Raw genomic sequence first — 20,228 nt, 5'->3', positions numbered from 1 at the left:
GGTCTGGGTCTGTTTGGCTCATCAGTGAATTCCCATTCCCCAAGCACAAGAGCTGGCTTCCAGTTACTATTTGCTGAGTGAGAACAGGCCTGATTAAATGAGCACAGAAGGATCTGAATACATGCAATACACTGGAATCTTAAGTTGTGAATGTACATAAAGGAGGAAGAACTGTGTTGAAATTATCTTTGTTGAACAGAAAAAAAAAGTTTAAAAAAGATATTTCAAAACTATCTTTAAGAAGGAAAAAGAATCAGTGAGTGCCATATAGAGGGGTGCTGAATATTTGGCTATCATGGTTGGAAAATACAAATATTATTCCTTATCCAAACATCTTAACTAATGATGAAAAAAACCCACATCATATTGGTAACATCATATTCAAGAAAATTCCAAGAACAACTAGTTCAAGAAACATTTTTCAGAACCTGAAAAATATTCAATTTAAATTTTCTATACTGGAAAATAAAAAAAGTAAAAATACTCTATAGTCCTATCAACAAGAAATAACAATTGATAGCATTGTGAAATACACTTGTATAGTCTTTTTCATCTTCAAATACAAGCCTATTCACAATTGGGATCACACAGAAATGTTGCTTCATAATCTGTATCTCTCACACATATTTACCCACATCATTAAATGCTGTTCTCAAACAAGTTTTTTTTTTCTTTTTTTTTTTTTTTTTTATTAAACTTTTATTTAATGAATATAAATTTCCAAAGTATAGCTTGTGGGTTACAATGGCTTCCCCCCTCCCATAACCTCCCTCCCGCCCGCGACCCTCCCCCCTCCCGCTCCCTTTCCCCCTCCATTCGTGTAAAGATTCATTTTCAATTCTTTTTGTATACAGAAGATCAGTTTAGTATATATTAGGTAAAGATTTCAACATTTTGCCCATATAGCAACATCAAGTGAAAAAACTACCATTGGATTACTAATTATAGCATAAAATAGCAATGTACAGCACATTAAAGACAGAGATCCTACATAATTTTTTTTCAAAATAATTAATTTTCTATGCCATTTCCATTTTAACACCAGGTTGTTTTTTTTTTTTTCATTTCCAATTCTCTTTATATACAGAAGATCACTTCAGTATATAATTAGCAAAGACCTCATCAGTCTGCGCCCACACAGAAACGCAAAGTATAAAAATACTGTTTCAGTACCAGTCGTAGCATCACTTGGCTTTAGACGACACATTGGGGACAGATCCCGCATGGGGTGATAGCTCTGATAGGTCTAAGAGTCAAAGAGATCACACAAACAAGATAAGTATCTGCTAATACTGATAGAATCAAAAAGGGAGAGAAAGATCCAACATGGGAAGTGGGATACACAGCAGACTCATAGGATGGCAGATGTCCTAAACAACACTCCGGCCTCAGAATCAGCCCTCAAGGCATTCAGATCTGGCTGAAGAGCCCATGAGAGTATAGCAGGCATGGAAAGCCAAGATACCATGGGGAAAAAAAAAAAAAGACCTAAGTGAATGATCTCTGTGAGTGAGATCCCAGTGGAAAGAACGGGGCCATCAAAGAAGGAGGTACCCTTCTCCGAAGGGAGGAGAGAACATCCACTTTGACTATGACCCTATCGGAATAAGATCAAAGTCAGCGAACCCTAAAGGCTTCCATAGCCCTTGCAACTCATGACTAGAGCCCAGGGAGATTACTGACGCCATGAACAGGAGTGTCAAATTGTTAAGTCAGCAACAGGAGTCACTGTGTACTTACACCCCATGCGGGATCTGTCCCCAATGTGTCGTCTCAAACAAGTTTTTAAATAACTGACCGTGTCTATGGCATTCAGATGTTTCAATAAAATATTTTATTGATTTTTTATGTTATAGAAATTAAATATATATTTGCAAATAACATTCAGGTTTTTAAAGGTAATTTCCTAGGGTGAAATTTCTAGATAAGAGTTTGTACTCATTTTTAAGACTCTCAATTCACAGTATCAGCATTCACTGGTTATAAATAATAATAGAATTTTGAGAAATAAAATACATTGTATCTCCATTTGTAGACCAACAACACACATTAACACATAAAACCCTGAGATAGCAATGAAAGAGAATTGTATTCTTTTTTTTTTTTTTTGTGATTTTTTTTTTTTCTTTTTGACAGGCAGAGTGGACAGTGAGAGAGAGAGAGACAGAGAGAAAGGTCTTCCTTTTGCCGTTGGTTCACCCTCCAATGGCCGCCGCGGCCGGCGCATCTCGCTGACCCAAAGCCAGGAGCCAGGTGCTTCTCCTGGTCTCCCATGTGAGTGCAGGGCCCAAGCACCTGGGCCATCCTCCACTGCACTCCCTGGCCACAGCAGAGAGCTGGCCTGGAAGAGGGGCAACCGGGACAGGATCGGTGCCCTGACCGGGACTAGAACCCGGTGTGCCAGCGCCGCAAGGCGGAGGATTAGCCTGTTGAGCCACGGTGCCGGCCGAGAATTGTATTCTTAAAAACAAAGACATCTAACAAAAGAAAGATCATTCTCTACCCCCTATAGCATGCAGTGACCTATGTAAGGGCTGGCATCTTCTGTAGCTTTGTGCCAGCGTCTGCTGTTAAAAACACATGAATGGTTTTCTATTTCAAGATCATAGGATGATGACTGTATACTTATTTTGAAAATTTAAATATTTCATCAATTGATAATTTATTCTGGCATAAGGAACACATTGGGTCCTCATGTTTGTTCCCTTTATAAGAGAAGCAGTTTCCCACCAGGATACACTGTCATGACTTCTCTCCTTCATTATGCCACCTCTATCAAACCCTAAATTCCCAAGGACAACTGTGACCACCCCTGAGTTCTCTATTTACTTGCACTGGACTATGGCATGCTTGTTAAATCCCAGTGCCTGTATAGTTTTCATGACACCAAGGCAACGTTACACTCATTACTTATTTTCAAAATTGTCCCAGACATCTGCATATGTACTTGTGTTAAGTGAACATATGCATGTAATCTAACATATAACATCATAATTATCTATGCATTGAGGTCAGTGTCCACAGATGCTAGGCACAGTTATCCCTTGGTATCTGCAAAGGGGTTTCCAGCACCGCTAGAGGACTCCAGTATCCACACCTGAATACATCCCTCAAATAAAATAGGGTAGTATTTGCATATAACCTTCAGTCCTTCCATATATCTTAACATTCTAGACTACTTAGAATATCTAATACAGTGTATAACAAGTTAAATATGTGGCATTTACATGAAGTGGGATGATTTAGTTGATGAAAATAAATGAGCTACAATGCATATTGCAAAGCACTGGAAAACAGTGTTAAACTTAGTCCTTGTCTCAACACAAAAAGTAGGTAATTTTATTATTCCTTGTATATAGAGAATACCATGACTAGTTATTCATATCACACATAAATGACAGTTTAAAAAAAGTCACAGAATTTCATCTCACAGCTTTTCATCTCACATTCAGATTAAATCATGACTTCACTCTCCTATGGTGTTTTCCAAATACATCTTTTAACCAGAATTTGGACCCTATAAATCTCAAGACTGAATGAATTCATCTCCCAATATCTGCTCTGTCCACTTACCATCCAGCTTTAAATAGACATAGATACAGATATAGATACATACACACATATAAATGCTTTACAATGTCCCAGTTTCTAGGAGATAGATAATCTGGGGTCAAGATTTGGTTTGAGATAATTTAATAATAAATTAAAACAGCAAGAAAAGAACAATATCATTTTGTCCTTTTTCCAACATTTTCTTCATAACAAATCAATGAATCAAAAAAGAAGAAAAAAATCTGAGGATGGTTATTGATTAGCCAAGTCATTCCAATTTCATGAGTTCAAGAGTCCTGGGCTCTAATCTGATGATACTTTGAAATATCAGATGAAGAGCTGAAAAAATTCAGTGTTTTAAGACTAAACGAGATTCAAAAAGGATTCAATAAAATTAAATTGTGCAAAGGACATTTTTCCTCTGCCCTTAAAATTGGGGTGGGGAAAGTAGAATATTCTTAGAAATTTAAATTTTTTAATTTATCTAATTTAGTGTTCTAAAATTGTTTTTAATTTTGAAACAGTTATTTATAAAGCCACTGTTCGTAAAATGAATAAGAATCTAGAAATATTACATCCAGTTCCATCTTCTTTACAACCTGTCTATTCTACTTAAAGAAAGTGCTGGTTTCCTTAACACAAAAGATCGCTAAAAGCAAATCACTGGCAAAGGTCCCCAAGTTATACTTCTACTCCGTCTAAGCAGTACTACCAAAAGGACCCATTCCTGAAAAAAGAAATTAGGGTGTGCCTGGAGTATTGTTCTACAGGCAGAAAGCCAGAGTGGCTTACAACCCTGAAAGACAGTGCTGGAGAGATGGCTTTCTACTGCCTACATCTGAAAATTCAGATTCCTAAAAACATGCAGCTACTGAAAGGAACAAATCTCCATCAGCGAACCATGAGACCCATTCCACCTTAAAAGACAAAGCAATTATAAACAGCAGAAAGTGTCTGGGTTCCATTTATAATTAAAGACTGTGTTGCTATCTACTTCCTATAGACTGCACTCCTTATAACAATCACCTGCAAACACTCACAAATAATTTCAAAACTACTCAGTCTAGCAACCATGGGAAGGCAGGGACTTCCTGAGGCCATCAGTTGATCCTCAGAAAGTTACCTCCTGGCTAAAGAGGAAGTAAGCAGACACGTTAACCTAATTTGAAGGTCAGTCTGTGTCCATGGCTATAAAGGGCAAACACTTCCAATATCAGATCATTTGGCCTAAAATGTCATCCCCTCAATCTCTTCCACATTCCCTCTTTTCTCTGAAATGGGCCCCTTCGATAAAAATCCTTTCAATACCCTAAAGAAGGGTTATGGCTAGAGAGCAGTGTAGCACTACAGCCTGTTTGTCCCATAAACCGCCAGCTTTGTGGGATCTTTGATCCTCCAGTATGAAGAATGTACAGTCAATGTACACCTCAGTGTTTAATCACAACTCCTTTCAGAGCACTTTGTGGGTCTATCAAAGTTGCAGTTGTGGGGAGGGGTCTGTTTAGGAGCCACCACCATTTCCCACATGGACCCAGAGGGACCTTTCCAACACATTCATGACCTGACGCTCCATACACACTGCCTCTTTCTCCCACTCCCTCTTCTGCTCTGGAGCGGAATGCCAAGCCCCTGGTTGCCAGGAGGCCTTCCCTCACAGCTCCAACCCACCCTTGCCTCCCTCTTCCTTCAACCAGAGCTACTTGTTGGGATACCATCGTCACCTAGAGTGACATGTTAATTTCCCCACACGTGTTAATTTCCTCCAGTAACGCCTCCAGCTTTGGAAGCACTGTATCTTGCCATAAAACCAAATCTCTTCCCTTCAGGAGCCAAATGGCAAACAGAAATATGGCAAAAGATGTTTATTTAAGACTGTAGGGGAATGCTGAGGAGTTGCATGGGATCTGCTTCAATTAAATCATTAAATTTATGCCAAGACTATTTTTTGAAAATTCTCTAGTGAGAAGAAACCACATCCAAGGGGACAGATCACCCTGTTATACCAGTTTGTGACCTATTACTCACATACATTTTTACCCCTATAATTACAAATGCCTCTATAAATACAAATACCCCTATAAATATAAATATAAATATAAATATAAATATAAATATAAATAAATGCATTTAAATACATATTGCTTCCTTAAATAGTTTCCCATTAAATTAAATTACTGAAATAACTGATGTGAACAATCCATGACTTCATTACAAACATATTTAGTTGTACTTGGATGAACCAGAATGCCTATGAATGAAGTACCTCAATTACTTAGCTATTTTGCAAATGGCAAATCAGGTGAAAGAAATAAATATAGAATTTTTGAGTCATGAAATTAAACTAAGAAGTCTGAATTTTTCTCTCTCCCAATTCTGCACAACTCTGAGAGTTGCTGGATGTTTCAATTAAATATTACTTTAGGATATACATGGAGTGAAAGAGAGAGAGAGAGAGAGAGAGAGAGAGATCTAATATCCTTCTGAGACTATTAAATGACATTTTGGCCATTCCAGATGATCCATTTCAGAAGATAATTCCCTAACGAAATTAAGCCTTGTACTTGGTTCTGAGATGGTATTTAGGATTTTATTACACATTTTTAAGCTTATGACACAATTTTATGGATATGGAGCTGATGAGCTCTTCACTGCTTAATCTTTGATGCAAATTTAACTTCTTTATGAAACTGGTACACTGAATCTATAATGTGTCCGAATTTCCAGATGTAATTGATGTAGTTTTTCCAAAGTTGCCTAGTTTACTGTAGCTTAAACAATAAAAACACCTTGGTTGTGAAGTAATTAATTATTCAGTGAATTACAAAGCACATTACACTTTAAAGGATTAAAGCCTTTCAAAGCTTTCCTAAATGATTCTGACATTTTCAGAGGAAGTTAAAATTTTAATTTTTAAAAGCAAAACCAAATCTACATAATAATCAGTCATCACCTTCCTCATACACAGAATACAAGTTTGTGACACTACATTTTTTATTTCAGAATTATCTCCACCTCCCCAGAAGCCCCCCCTCAGCCTTCCAATTTGGAGAGATGTCATTTTATAACTAGGTTTAGGGAGATGTCTTCAGTGTTATTTGATTGCTCTGGTTCTTTAGCTCTTACTCCTCTTTCTGTGTTACACATTTTCACTTTACTTTTCCTTGCATCATGGGTTGAGTTTCATTTGGTTGCAACAGACTGCTTCAAGGCATACTACCAGTTTTCCAAGATCCATGCTCTGAGATCAATACCTTGTACTCGTATGTATTTCCAATCAAAGGACAGTTGCATGGCTTGATTTTTAAAGGAAAAACAAGTAAAATAACTATTCATTACTTTTGTATTACGTATACTGATTCTGTGTCACCATCAACTCCAATACCAATTTCAAACACTAAGTCTGTCTGATGTAATACATTTGGGAGCACAGTTAGGTTAACCTGAAAACTAACAGTTCAAGATAAAAAGAGCTCAGAGTATTGACTTTTGCCTTTGATAATTAAGAATTTAAAGTCAAGTTTGTGATGCTATATGGATCATGCAGGTGTTTCCATGTATAATATTGGCAATGTAGACATAATTATGAGTAAGCAATGGAAAAAACACTTCTCACAAGCATGATCAAGGTGTGCTTTTATAGAATATTATAACAATAGTTAGCATGGTTTTCCACTGCAATAATGCTCTGGCAAACATAGTGAATGTTCCCAAAATCCACCAAACTGCCTTTAACGAGTGACAAGCACCAACTCTACAGAGTGACACAGCATAAGAAGGTCAAGGACTCCTGTGTGCAAGGAAGTGGAATGGCTTTGGGGTGTAAATGAAACTGATTTTCTAGGAAAGGGCTAAGATACAAAGAAGATTTTACAAACTCTTGAGTATACTGAAGCCAACTGCACATCTAGGATAATGTTGACTATGAAGAGAAGCAAGCATCCTGAACTTGGAAGAGATAAGAAGAAAGTCCAAGTGATGATTATGAAGATAATAAAATATTGAGGTTATGTGCACTTACATATCAAAAATATAATTAGCATAAAATTCTCGGCTGTTCTTCATAATAACTACAAAACAATCACAAAGAATAAACTTTTGTCAGAAATCAGAAATCATGGCCGATCTTTGCCACTTACTAACATCACATGAGTTAGGGACACAGTGGTTCTCTGACTTTCCAACTATTATATGAGAATATGTATGCCTACTTCTCAGGAGAAATGTGATGATGAACATGATTAAATGTGAAAAAGCTTGTAAAAAAAAACACTGGTAAAAGCTTAAAATTATGTGTCCTCAAAATGTTTCATGAATTTGTTGGTACGTAAAAGATGAATTTTGAGAAAGATAATCCACCTTGAGATAAAGGCATTCCCTTTCCTCTCCTAAAGTGATTCATGGGGATTTGATGTAGAGTGCACTGAAGAAGTAGAGAGAAAACAATGTAAGGAAGACAAAGAGAATAAAAACAAAGCCAGATGCCTGGGCATTTTCAAAATAACTCAGTTTACAATTGGTCTAATTTGGGCACTGAAAACATGAGAAGCCATGATTGCATAAATAAACGACTGACTTTAGGTTCCATGGAAAGAATATCACCACAAATTCTTTATACATCAACTCATTTCACATGCCTCCAATGAAACACTTAAAATGACCTTCTTCCAAGGAGTTAAGCAGGCAGTTTCAAAAAGTGTTTTTTTCGTAGTTTTTGTTTTTGTTATTGTTTTAATTTTGAGAGGCCAAGAGATAAAGAGGCAGATGGGGGGTGGTGAGGGCGGAGAGAGCTCCTGCCCTGTAGTTTGCTCCATGAATGCCTGCAATGGCCAAGATGGATTGGCCAAAACCTGGAGCCAGGAAATCAGTCCAGATATCCCACATGGGTGGCAGGAACCCAATCATCTGAGCCATCACTACGGCCTCCAGGGTCTCACTGGAAGGAAGCTGGAGTAAGGAGAAGAGCCAGAGATTGAACCCAGGCATGCCAATGTGGGATGTGGGCATCATAACCAACATCTTAGTCATTAGGCTAAAGGCTGGCTCCAGCAATGTGATGGTAAGTAAATGTATTGAAAGACTACATACAATAATGAACTGACTTAAAGGTAGTATTTCCATTCCAGATAACAATCTAATTCACTCAAATAGGTTAAGACCCTTGTACTTTTTAAAGCACATCCTTTCTTCTTCCTAAATATTATCATCTATTTGGATCCAACAGCCTTCTCACACTCTTCTAAACAGCCTGCCTTACTCTCGCATCTGGTTCCAAATAGAGAGCTAGAAATCAGGTGGACAAAAGAAAATTAAGTAACTCTGTGTAAGAAAGCAAACATATTCCTGAAAAAAAAAAGTTATTTTTGTTTCTAATTTGACCAACTCTTACCAAAGCAATAATGTGTCAAACTCCAGCTTGGCATTTTATTAGATGTGTCATATCTTGAGAAAATCTCGGAGCCATTGATACATAGTTGCAAAATGAGTGTATGAGACCAGAAAAATGGAAAAGCCCTTTAGAGTTCTCAAAAGTCTCCAGTTCCATGGTCGACCTGCTTAATAACTGACATGCAGAAACTGGCTATAGCATCCAGAATATGTGCTGTCAGTGAGTTCAACACCCGAACTCTAGTATGTTTGAAGACCAGCTACATGAAGCAAACTCCTTCGGCCAATTAAATCTGACTTTGAACTAACTGCTTCACCTTCCCCCAACTCCAGAGAAGACTGCATGGTTGGGTTGTCACTCTATGACCACATCCTCACAGCCTCAGCCCTTTAAAAGGTGACAATGCTCAGCTACTCTATGAAGTTTCTCCATAATCCAACCCAATCTGATCCCCCTCAAAGGCCACTGGCCCTGTGCTCTATGCCAGACATGGGTCAGACATGACTTCCACCCCTGATGGTTAAAGGCCATTCTTTCCATGGATGAGAAAGACTGGAAACAGTGAAAGAGAAAGAATAGAAACACAAATGGAAAGAATTAAGCTGTGTCTTACAATGTTGGAATGCAGATTATGTGGGGGAAAATGGAAAATTTCCAGCTTGCTACACTTGAAGCACAACCCCCTACAGTGTCAGGAAATCAGAAACTTAAACTGTCACAAAAAATATAATAGGCTATAAAATAAGACTATACCACTTATCGGAGAGAAAGCTCTGCAATTTCTTAAAAGGGGTGTGGTTTTACAGCCTCAAACTTTCACATGAAACTCTGGGATGGAACACTCCTAGTGGGTCAAAATTATCATTTTCATGTGGATTAAATCCAAATTTTATCAACATCTGTGCCCACCATGCATGGGGAAGAACAGCCTTCTGGTCCACAGCAAATTCCCTGGACATTGGATAGACAGGAGGAACATCAAAGAAACAAAAGCCAAAGAAACAGACTTGCCGGAGTGGATAAATGTGACACCTCTATCATCATGGTAGGGTGCTTGCTTGTGCTCATAAAATCTGAGCTGAGGTTAGAAGCTATCCAGGAAAGGCCAGGAGAAAATATAACGCTTGGAAAACTCATGGCACCATAATCTCTCATGTTTTCCAGAACCTCATGGGAAACTACTGTGGTAAGTCTGTTCCAAGCAAGGACAACGTGCTGGACTAGAGAAAACAGTCCAGGACCTCGCTGCGGTCACTGTCCAGCTGGTTCTGGCCCCACAGCCAGAGCATCCTAGGAAAAACTTTCAGGCAATCAGCCCCACATATTGCACTGGTTAAGCCTCATTCCCTGAACAGGTCTTCTGACTACTGCTCATGATCTCTCAGACTAGGAGACAGCATTTTCAAAGGCTAGCTTGTGATGATTTAGATACAAATGTAAGATCATAAAGACAAGACAGCTCCCCCAACACCCTGCTGTGTGCATACAATCCGATGCTTTTCAGTAAATGTATGAAGTGATGCAACTATTACCAATAGCCAATTATGGAACATTGGTATCTCCCAGGCAAGGTTCCATGTGTCTCTTTACAGTTAATGCCCTTTCCCAAGTCAAGTGCATGTTTTGTGAGTGCCCTCCCCCTGCCTCTACCCTCATGTCTTCTACTCGCTGGCATGCATTGCATGGAGTGGTACTACATGTTTGCTAGCATAGGTCACTGCTTGTGCCATTAACGACATTTCAGAGGTCAGACACAAACACATGCACACACATGCATGCATATATATACACAACAACAACCACACAACCACAACAACAACTGTGAAATCAATGTAGCAGCTTCCCTATGCATGCCATCAAGAAAAGCTTAACATTACTGAAAATGCCTCCCACCCAGCTTTTACAACCATGGCCATGCTTTTCAAAGTCTGCTGGGGCAATGACTATTATCCTGTATGATATGTATCTTTTCCAGAAATCAGCATAACTCAGACCTTCATAGGCAGTACCGGTGAACCCAAAGATAAAAGCCAGGACAGGGCTAAGAACGTGAAGCAAATCACCACAATCCAGTAACTTCTGGATTTTTCTTAGTAACCAATATTTTCTTAGTAACCAAGGTTACACGTAGTTCTAAAAAACAGTGGGAGGAAAATCAGGGAAGAATTTTAAAATGTGCCTTTCTGTGGTCTGGTTTTAGCCTCTGGTTTGTTGCTAGATATGTTGCAGACAGTGGTCACCTGGGTGTTTCCCAGTGGATAGAAACACCATCTGGTAAAACCTCCCTGTGGAGGCGAGAGGATGTGCCATCCTAATAATCACTCATCTCGAATGGTTCATGGAGGCTCTGTGGCCTCTGTCACCTGAGTATGGAAAAACTTAACACTGCCACTCCAGTTCCATCCTGAAAAACCAGCTTGATAACATGAAACTAACTAGTAATGTAGGGAACATCCCTGAGGGACATTCTTATAACCACATCTAATTTACGTTTTAATAGTTTACATTTTCAATGATTAAAAACATGACAAAATGAGATCGCACACAAAAATAGTGAAGTTAACACTTTTTACATGTTTCAGTTATGCAAGGAAGTGAACAGCAACTTTCTCAGACTTGAGGTTCTTTCCACTTGAGATCTGGAAGGAAATTCCATTATTAATGTAGCCCAGTTGTTAAAAATCGGTTTTGAAATGAACACCACTGTTTTCTCTTCTAATTCTACCTCCAGAATAATAAAAAGATGTGTTGAGAAAAAACATATAAGACATCAGCTTGGCCTGTATGTCCTCCTAAAGGAAAAGTCAAATGAAATGAAAATATAAAGGCTTATAGTACGTTTTAGGGAAGCGTGAAAAGCAGGCATTTTCAAATACACAAGGTCTAACCCTCCCTTCCCCTACCTACTGCAGAAAAGCTCACCCAGGTTCATATTTTTCTATTTCCAAAAAACAAAAGGCAGAGATGATTTAACAGATTTTTAACTTTCTATTTTCATAGCTGCACAAATTGGACAAACCATGGTGACAAGGAAGACTGTAAAATAATGGTATATGTAAGTGATAACCTTACAGAACTCCAGCTTCTAACTAGGGAGGATGGCACTTTATTAAATTGAAATGATTTCTACTGACTGCTAAGTATAGAAGCCTCTGAAGTTGAGATCTAGAATCAATTAACCAGATGTGCACTTTACCTTAACTGAATTTTAAGAATGGTCTAATGCCCATATTTGAATTAACAGGCAGAAAATTAAAATTGAGTTGCAAGCAGGCGCTTTGCTGCCCTGAGGGAAATACTCCGACCCATCTGCCTTACAATGTTGCTGACTTACATCAAACAATGCCAAGGCTTTAAACACAAGAGAACAGGATCTCAGTGTAAACACCACCTATGCATTAGTCTGTCCAAAGAAGGTAGTTCTGTATTACTTGAAACATGCTGAGTCAGAGAGTTTCCAAAAAGCAGACACATCTAGCACAGGTAAACCGTCATCATTAACACATAAAACATAATGCAGATCAAGTGAAATCAAAGAACTCTGAAGGCCAACATCAGTATGCCTCCAAATACACTTCCCTATGCAACCAGCAGTAGAAATTAAGCCTCAGAAGCAAACACTGGACATGCACGTCCACAACATCCCGAACACCATAGGAAAGCCAGCTGTGCACAATGTCATGGAAATCAGCTGGACCACTAAGTCTTTCATTAAAAATGGCATTAATGTTTACACTGGACATCTGGTCCACAATTAGCTTATTAAGAACTCTTCTTAATAAATTCACTTAGTAGTGTTTAACTTTTAAAAAAAAAGGGAGCTGATTCTATGACGGGGTCAACTTTCCACTAAATTACTATCATAGAAACAATTAATTCCACACTCAAATAATACCTGAAAATCTTCTCACAGATTAGGAAGCAACTCAATTCCAGCACATATTTCTATGTATACTGACTACTTTATCACGAATATCAATCCAACCATTCTTCATCCCAAAGGCAGGACTTTTACTTTTTAAATAATCAAATAAACCTCTTTTCCTACTCCCAAAAATTGGTGATTAATTCAAGTTCTCCATATTATACGAGTGTGACCATCCCATTGTCACAATCCCAAATTTCGGATGCACCTATTTTGAAAGTTCTTATAGAAATAGTCAATGGCAGCAGAAGGATTTTACAATCATGCTGTTTTCCTTGCTTAAACAAAGGTACATACTACCAAAAGGCTTTGCTTAGGTAAGCCTATATGTATTTTCACAAAATAATAGCATTTGCCTTGGAATTGAGATACTTGAATGCTATCAAATCAGCCTGCACAGACAGCAACAACAATAGTGTAACATAAAAGAAACTCAGGAGCTCCTTTGCCCTCTCATTTCTAATAACCTCCTATGCTTACACTAAATAGAACAGAACTAAGACTTCACAGCTTGCCTTCCAAAAACAGCCAGCTCTGGGGAGGGACGGCGGAGCTAATGAAGACCAGATGCCTACCTTCGCTGGTAGCCACATTCTTCTGGGCTTTGGTCGGCGTGTGATCCGTACTTGAACTCACGTCGGATGAGATGCTTGAGCTGCCTTTGCCTGCGGAACACAGGAATGAATAGCTTTGATTTTTATAATTTCAGAACTGGGCTGTGCCTTCCACTCAATTCCAAACCAAGACACATCACTGATTTCCAAGAAAGAAGCTATAATATTGAGAATGAAGTTTATTAAGTCTTGCATCAAATACCTTTTGGGAAATATCTGACCCATGTTATGGTAGAACTGAATCTCTCCTAGAGTATGGCTTGAAGATAATCTCATACTGAATATAAAATGCAGTTAAATGTGATAGCATAATCTCATCTTGGAACACAAATGAGAAAGAAAGTACATGTGGGCAACACATCTACCACATTAATTTTTATTTGAAACTATCAATTACTCATTTTGCAGTAAAAGAAATAAGTACATCTCAGAATCACACATTACAGAGGAGCGTGAGAGTGTTGACTGCACAAAGTTGTATCCCTTCAAAAAACAAACTCCCTGTTTTAATAAGTCCCTTCTTTAAAAACAAAAGAAAGTACACTTCACTTTTGTAATGCATTTTTTTCCTCTACTGGGGATGATTTTTCAGTCCAAGGAACTTGGCAATGTCTGCTATCATTTTTGGGCATCACAACTGAGGCAGTGAGTGCTACTGCCATCTAGAGGGTAGAGGCCAACAATGTTGATAAAGGTTTCTACAGGTCACAACCTTTAACGAAAATGATACACACTGATGTAGATGAACGTTCTCTGGATGCCACCTGAAAGTCTACAGACATAAACCACACCTCACTGCCCAGCGAGAGAAGTGCCTGATGATTGTAGTGGGAAGAACTCCAAGATGCACCCTGGGTCCCACATCCTTGCATCATCTCCTCCCCCATCGTGTGGACAGGACCTGAAGATGGCCTCTGGGAGGGTGTTCTACAGATCTTATTAAAGATCTTAAAGGGTTGGCTTGCTGAAAAGGTAGATTTCCTTTGTAGTTTAATAAGGTAAGTAATTTAGAAGAGGCAATAGATGACAGAGAGAGTCCCCCTTGGCTGGTCTTGGAGCTCAAGCCACCATGAGTTCTGTTGCTAGAAGGAAATGAATTCATCCAACAACCATGTCACCTTGGAGGAGGACCCCAAGCGTGAGATGAGGCAGTCTTGGACAATACCTTGATTGTTAGAGCCTAAGCAAAGACTCAGTTCATTTGAACCCAAGGAAACTGTGAGATAATGAATGTAACTTATGTTAAGCTGCTAAATTTTTCATAATTTAATATGCCTCAGTAGAAAACTAATGCAACAACCAATGAATAATTTCACAGACAACTGTTCAAGCTGCAAGTTATGAAAAAATAAAGCTCTTACATGTGGCTGAGAAACACTGTTTTGCAATAGTCTCGTGCTCAATGACACATGCAATCAACTGAAAGTGTATGCCCCCCTCAAAATTTAGACATTGAAATACTACCCCTTAGTGTGGTAATATAAAGAAGTGGGCCTTTGAGACGTGACTGGGTTATGAGAGTGGAAGAGGAGGGGAGGGGAGGGGAGAGGGATCTTCCATCTGCTGGTTCACTCCCATAATGGCCTCAATGGCTGGAGTGGGCCAAGCTGAACCAGAATCCTACAACTTCTTCAGTCTCCCACATGGGTTCAGGGGTCCAAATACTTGGGCCATCTTCTCAGGTGCATTAGCAGAGAGCTGGATTGGAAGTGGAGCAGCTGGGTCTTGAACCAGCACCCATATGGGATGCTGGCATCATAGGTGGAGGCTTAACCTGCTGTGCTACAGTGCCCCCACTCCCTTGTTTTTTTGACCTTGGGTTTTTACTTGTCCCCCTGGATGCTCAGTGTCTACATGTGTTACGGGATGTGACTGGACTAAGTGATCCTGGCTGCTCAAATTAGTCTAAGATTCTATAGGCTCATGACACAACTTCTCAAATCTGAGTCAAACAAATGTTCCCTTTAATAAGGCCAAAAAAATTACTTTGCACCACCAAATATATTATATTGGTTTTTATTGTTTTGAAGCTTAGCAATGTGCCAGTAGAAAACCAGAAATAAACTCCATATGCTCTAACTCCAATTCAACAATAAAACTAAAACAAAATAGCAAACACAAAAACAACAAAACCCATAACATTCAAATTAACAGCATTAATTTAATAAGGTAGCTGATGTTATTTTTGCTGAGATTAAACTGCTGTTCAAAACTGAAATATAATACTGACTGCTAAAGCCAACATCCTCTTGGTTTTGGGACATCCTGTACCTCAGTCAGGTGAGGACTCTGCTCACCACTGTCCAACATCTGTAGTCAGAGTCCTTCCCTCCTGTGATAAGATGACACATCAGTTATTTGTTCCTCAACTAGTCCAACTGTATCATCTGCACTTTTAAAATTTTTATTTATTTGAAAGGTAGAGAAACAGAGAGGGGTTGAAGTGTAGTATTTCCTCCCCTGGTTCATCCCCCAGATGACCACAACAGCCAGGGCTGGGGCAGGCCAAAGCCAGGAGCCAGGAATCCAATCTATGTCTCCCATGTGAGAGTCAGAGATTCAAGTCCTTGAGCCATCACTGCTGCCTCCCTGGGTGTGCACTGGAGGAAGGTGGATCTGCCTGGGTCTCCGACCCAAAGACTCCAACATGGGACGCAGCATCCTAACAGGCTTCTTAATTGGTTTGCCAAACTCCTGCTCCTCATTCACAGTGTAAAGTCTGTTTTTGTTTTTTTTTTCTTTTTTGCCAGTCCAACATCTAAACAGAGCTCCTTCCTCAAAGGCAAGGGAACAGTGGATAATGAAATCTGTGGCATAATTCTTTTATAAAAGGAAACCAGGATACAATTTCTTCTCTTTAACTTTTAAAAAAATGTTAATTGACACATAATAACTGCATATTTACAGGGTACAGTATGATAGTTCAATACTTGTATGCGATGTGCAATTATTATATCAGTTATCAGTACATGCATCACTTTAAACATTTATCATTTCTTTATGTGGGGAACATCCACTTTAAGTTGATCATCGAGCCTGTGCCGTGGCATAGCAGGTTAAGCCACATATGGGTGCCGGTTCAAGTCCTGGCTGCTCCACTTTCAATCCTGCTCCCTGTTGATGTACCTGGGTGGCCAGTGTAGGTCAGTCTGGGCGTTTGGGTCCCTGTGCCCACGTTGGGGACCCAGAGGAGGCTCCTGACTCCTGGCTTCGACTTGACCCACCCCAGCCATTGAGGCTGTTTGGGGATTAGACCAGCAGATGGAAGATCTCTCTTTGTCTCTCCCTCTCTTTCTCTAGGTAGCTCTGCCTTTCAAATAAATGAAACAAATCCTAATAAACATTATAATCAAAATGAAAGCATGAAATGAAACAACAGATTTCATAGAAGACTCTTGGACACGCCTAAGAACATATGTACGGACCCTTCAAGGGGCCACCAACTTCAATGTAGGAGATGCTGTTCTATGAAGAAAGGGAATAAGGTTGAGGAAACAAACACTCTTGTTAATGTTGTTTATAATAGTAGCTCACATTGAGTACACACAAATATTGTGTTGTGTACCCTAATACATTCTTTAACTGCTCCATTCTATTAAATACCCACTATGCCCTAAGACTGTGTTTCATAATTTCTTTCATTATTGCCCCTGATAATGAAAAATTTTTGACTTTTTCCTAATTACCCTCTACATTGTCCAGTGAAACTATAACACCAAAGATATGCTATATACCTGTGGTGTGTTGTGTGTATATATCTTCTTCATACACAAAATTGGCAAGATTGATCACCCTCCATGAACCTCCACTGTGTGTCCTTAGACAAGTGAAACATTTTTATTTTTATTATTTTTTAACTTAAGGGACAGAGTGAACAGGACAAACAGGTCAACAGACAGAAAGAGCTCCCATCCACTGGTTTCCTCCCTTAGCTGGGCCAGGCCAGAGCTAGGAGCAAGGAATTCAACAAATAGTAATAACAAAAAGTAAAGAAATATTTTATATGTAAAGAAGTTAAATTTTGCATGTTTCATATATACAATAAAAATCCTTCAAGTATAAACAAGGTTGACAATTCTGGTCTCTACTTTGCCTATCTGAAACTATTATTTGGCCAATAGCTAGCCCCAAGAGGAACTTTTCACATATCATAACTGTGCCTAATGGATTTAAGAAAGTAAAAGTTTGCATCTTAGCTAATTTTCTCCTGAGTGGGCTAAAGGTACAAACAACAACTTAATAAAAATTAGATATTAAATACAAGTAAACATCAAAGCAAGGGAAACTAAGGCGCTAAGTTGGGTGAACCTTATCTGTAATAGGTTAGGACATAAGCACATGATTGCAGATTGCACTATGAAAACAATCAGTAGGGTGGATCCATCATTTTGGTCACATGGGTCACACTATCACTATTAGTGCAGTAACATTAACAGAACAATGCAGTGGTCTTTTGTTCCAATCAGGTATGCCTTTAGGATGGCTGTTAGAGTATGCCAGGTTTTTCAAACACTTGAAGATAAAGAGAATGTTCATTAATTGAGATGCTATTAGTGAAAGTTTTAAAGTTATTTTAATTTATAGATTCCCATATGTAAAATTCAAAACTAAATTTCTTCTCTTTGCTCATTGCTAATACCCAGTTTGCTTTTGCAAAAGCAGCTACTTAAAACAAGAAAGTCAGAATTTCTCCATGGTGATTTATTATAACACAAACAAAGTAAAAGAGTGTAATAGAAGAGATCAATCAACAGCAGGACGAAATCGAATCAATGGGATCTTATGATTTCTCACATTCTTAAGAATCCAAGAAGATTGATTCACTCTATCAATTCCAGATTGTACACACTGCATTCATCACAGACTCCAGCTGCAGACTTCCAACATGAAATCCTCAAACAAGCAAGGGGACCCATGAGGTGGCCTCAGCCCCATATTTCCTGCTTCTGTCTACTTTACCTTAACCCCCCTGCTGGTACACTAAGACAGCCTTATATAATATTAAATGTCCATACCAAAGGAAAGAGAATTTATTCCCCATCTCAGAATTAGGTTGAGGGAGATATGGGTCATATTTGTATGCTGAATTCACTATTATTCTCCCGATTATTATCTTGAGACAGTCTTTATTTCTTCTTTGACCCACAGTTTACATGTTTGTACATACAGAACAATAATATTAGCTATTTCATAGAACATTCACTTTATCCCTGGTCCAAGTGCATATTGGGTTTTTTTTGGAAACAAACAGAAACATATTATAAAATCATGTTAGTTCTTTCTGGACAAATGGTAGCAATTTAATAGATGACTTCTCCAGCCCTAGAGGTCTTGAAGTTGATTGAAATGAGGAGGAACAGGATCCTAACCCTTCTGTTTCACCTCAATATAATTGAAAACCACCAAATACTGTCTTTTATTATGGCTTCTCCTGTTCTTTGATTTAGGCTGCTGCAAAATTGGAAGCAAGAGCTGAGAAGAAGGGGATGATGGAAATGAAGTAGAAGAACTGTTAGAATCAAGTTTTTCTTTTTCCTCCATAGCCATTGAATGTCTGAAACTTGCCTTCTATTTCATTTTCCTAAATCACCTCACAAATCACATCAGAGCCACTGTGATACACACATCCACAATCAGAGCAATCCAGGGGGCCGGCGCCACGGCTCAATAGGCTAATCCTCCGCCTTGCAGTGCCAGCACACCGGGTTCTAGTCCCGGTCGGGGCGCCGGATTCTGTCCCAGTTGCCCCTCTTCCAGGCCAGCTCTCTGTTGTGGCCCGGGAAGGCAGTGGAGGATGGCCCAAGTCCTTGGGCCCTGCACCCCATGGGAGACCAGGAGAAGCACCTGGCTCCTGCCATAGGATCAGCGCAGTGTGCTGGCTGCAGCGCGCCTACCGCGGCGGCCATTGGAGGGTGAACCAACGGCAAAAGGAAGACCTTTCTCTCTGTCTCTCTCTCACTGTCCACTCTGCCTGTCAAAAAAATAAATAAATAAAATAAAAAAGAAAAGCAATCCAGGGCATGGCTATCAAACAAAATGCACTAAATTAGCACCTGCTTCATCCCATGGCTCAGCACTGCACCTGGCGCGGAGTCTCTTCCCCTAAGAAGCTGCCATCCCAATGAGATTTAGATCCACCTTAAGGAAAGCCTAGGACATACACTGCCAAGCCACAAAGTGAAGTCCTGCAGAAGCAAGGCCTGGTCTGTGAACAGATAAATCAATAAAGAAAATGTACAAGTGAACACCGAAATATTACTCAGCCATAAATATGAATGAAATTCTGTCACTGGAAGCAACAAGAATGCAGGTGAAAGACATTGTATTAAGTGAAGCTAGTCAGGCACAGGGAGACAAATAGCACACATTTCACCAATATATGGAACGAAGAGTCGATTTAACAAAAGTAGGATAGAGAACAGTGGTTACCAGAGGCTGAGAAGGGCATGTGTGTTGGGGAGGGGGTTAGAAGAGGGGAGGTAATAACAGAAGATGGTTAATAGTACAAGAATACAGTAGATGGACAGGACTAACGATAACACAGCAGAATAGCTGTGACTAGCAATGATTACTTCAATGTTTCAAAATAGCTAAAAGAGAGTACTTTGAATGTTCCCAAAACAATGATAGATGCTTGGGGTGATATATATGCTAGTTACCCTAATGTGATCATTGCAGATTATGTATATGCACACAACTAGCACATTGTTCTCGGTAAGTATGTACAATCAATATATGTCAATTTTTTAAA

The 20,228-nt window shown here is 39.1% G+C and overlaps 1 protein-coding gene across 3 annotated transcripts in view; it reads right to left on the bottom strand.

Annotated features, from left to right (window-relative positions):
* The window catches only part of FBXL7 (F-box and leucine rich repeat protein 7), a 452,031-nt gene that overhangs the window by 313,539 nt on the left and 118,264 nt on the right, over positions 1-20,228 (bottom strand). Inside the window, exon 2 of one of the 3 annotated variants that reach the window (XM_062212074.1) lies at positions 13,439-13,528. The exons of 1 other annotated variant lie outside the window; for it this stretch is intronic. In XM_062212074.1, coding sequence (XP_062068058.1) covers positions 13,439-13,528 — 90 coding nt within the window. Of the gene's footprint in view, positions 1-13,438; positions 13,529-20,228 lie in introns of those variants that run through there. One more of the 3 variants, XM_062212075.1, reaches the window with a different exon arrangement.

This window comes from Lepus europaeus, chromosome 15 (genome assembly GCF_033115175.1).
Source record: "Lepus europaeus isolate LE1 chromosome 15, mLepTim1.pri, whole genome shotgun sequence".
NCBI classification, from domain to species: Eukaryota; Metazoa; Chordata; class Mammalia; order Lagomorpha; family Leporidae; genus Lepus; species Lepus europaeus.
Note: the sequence above shows the minus strand (reverse complement) of the source record. Positions and strands in the feature narration are given on the sequence as shown.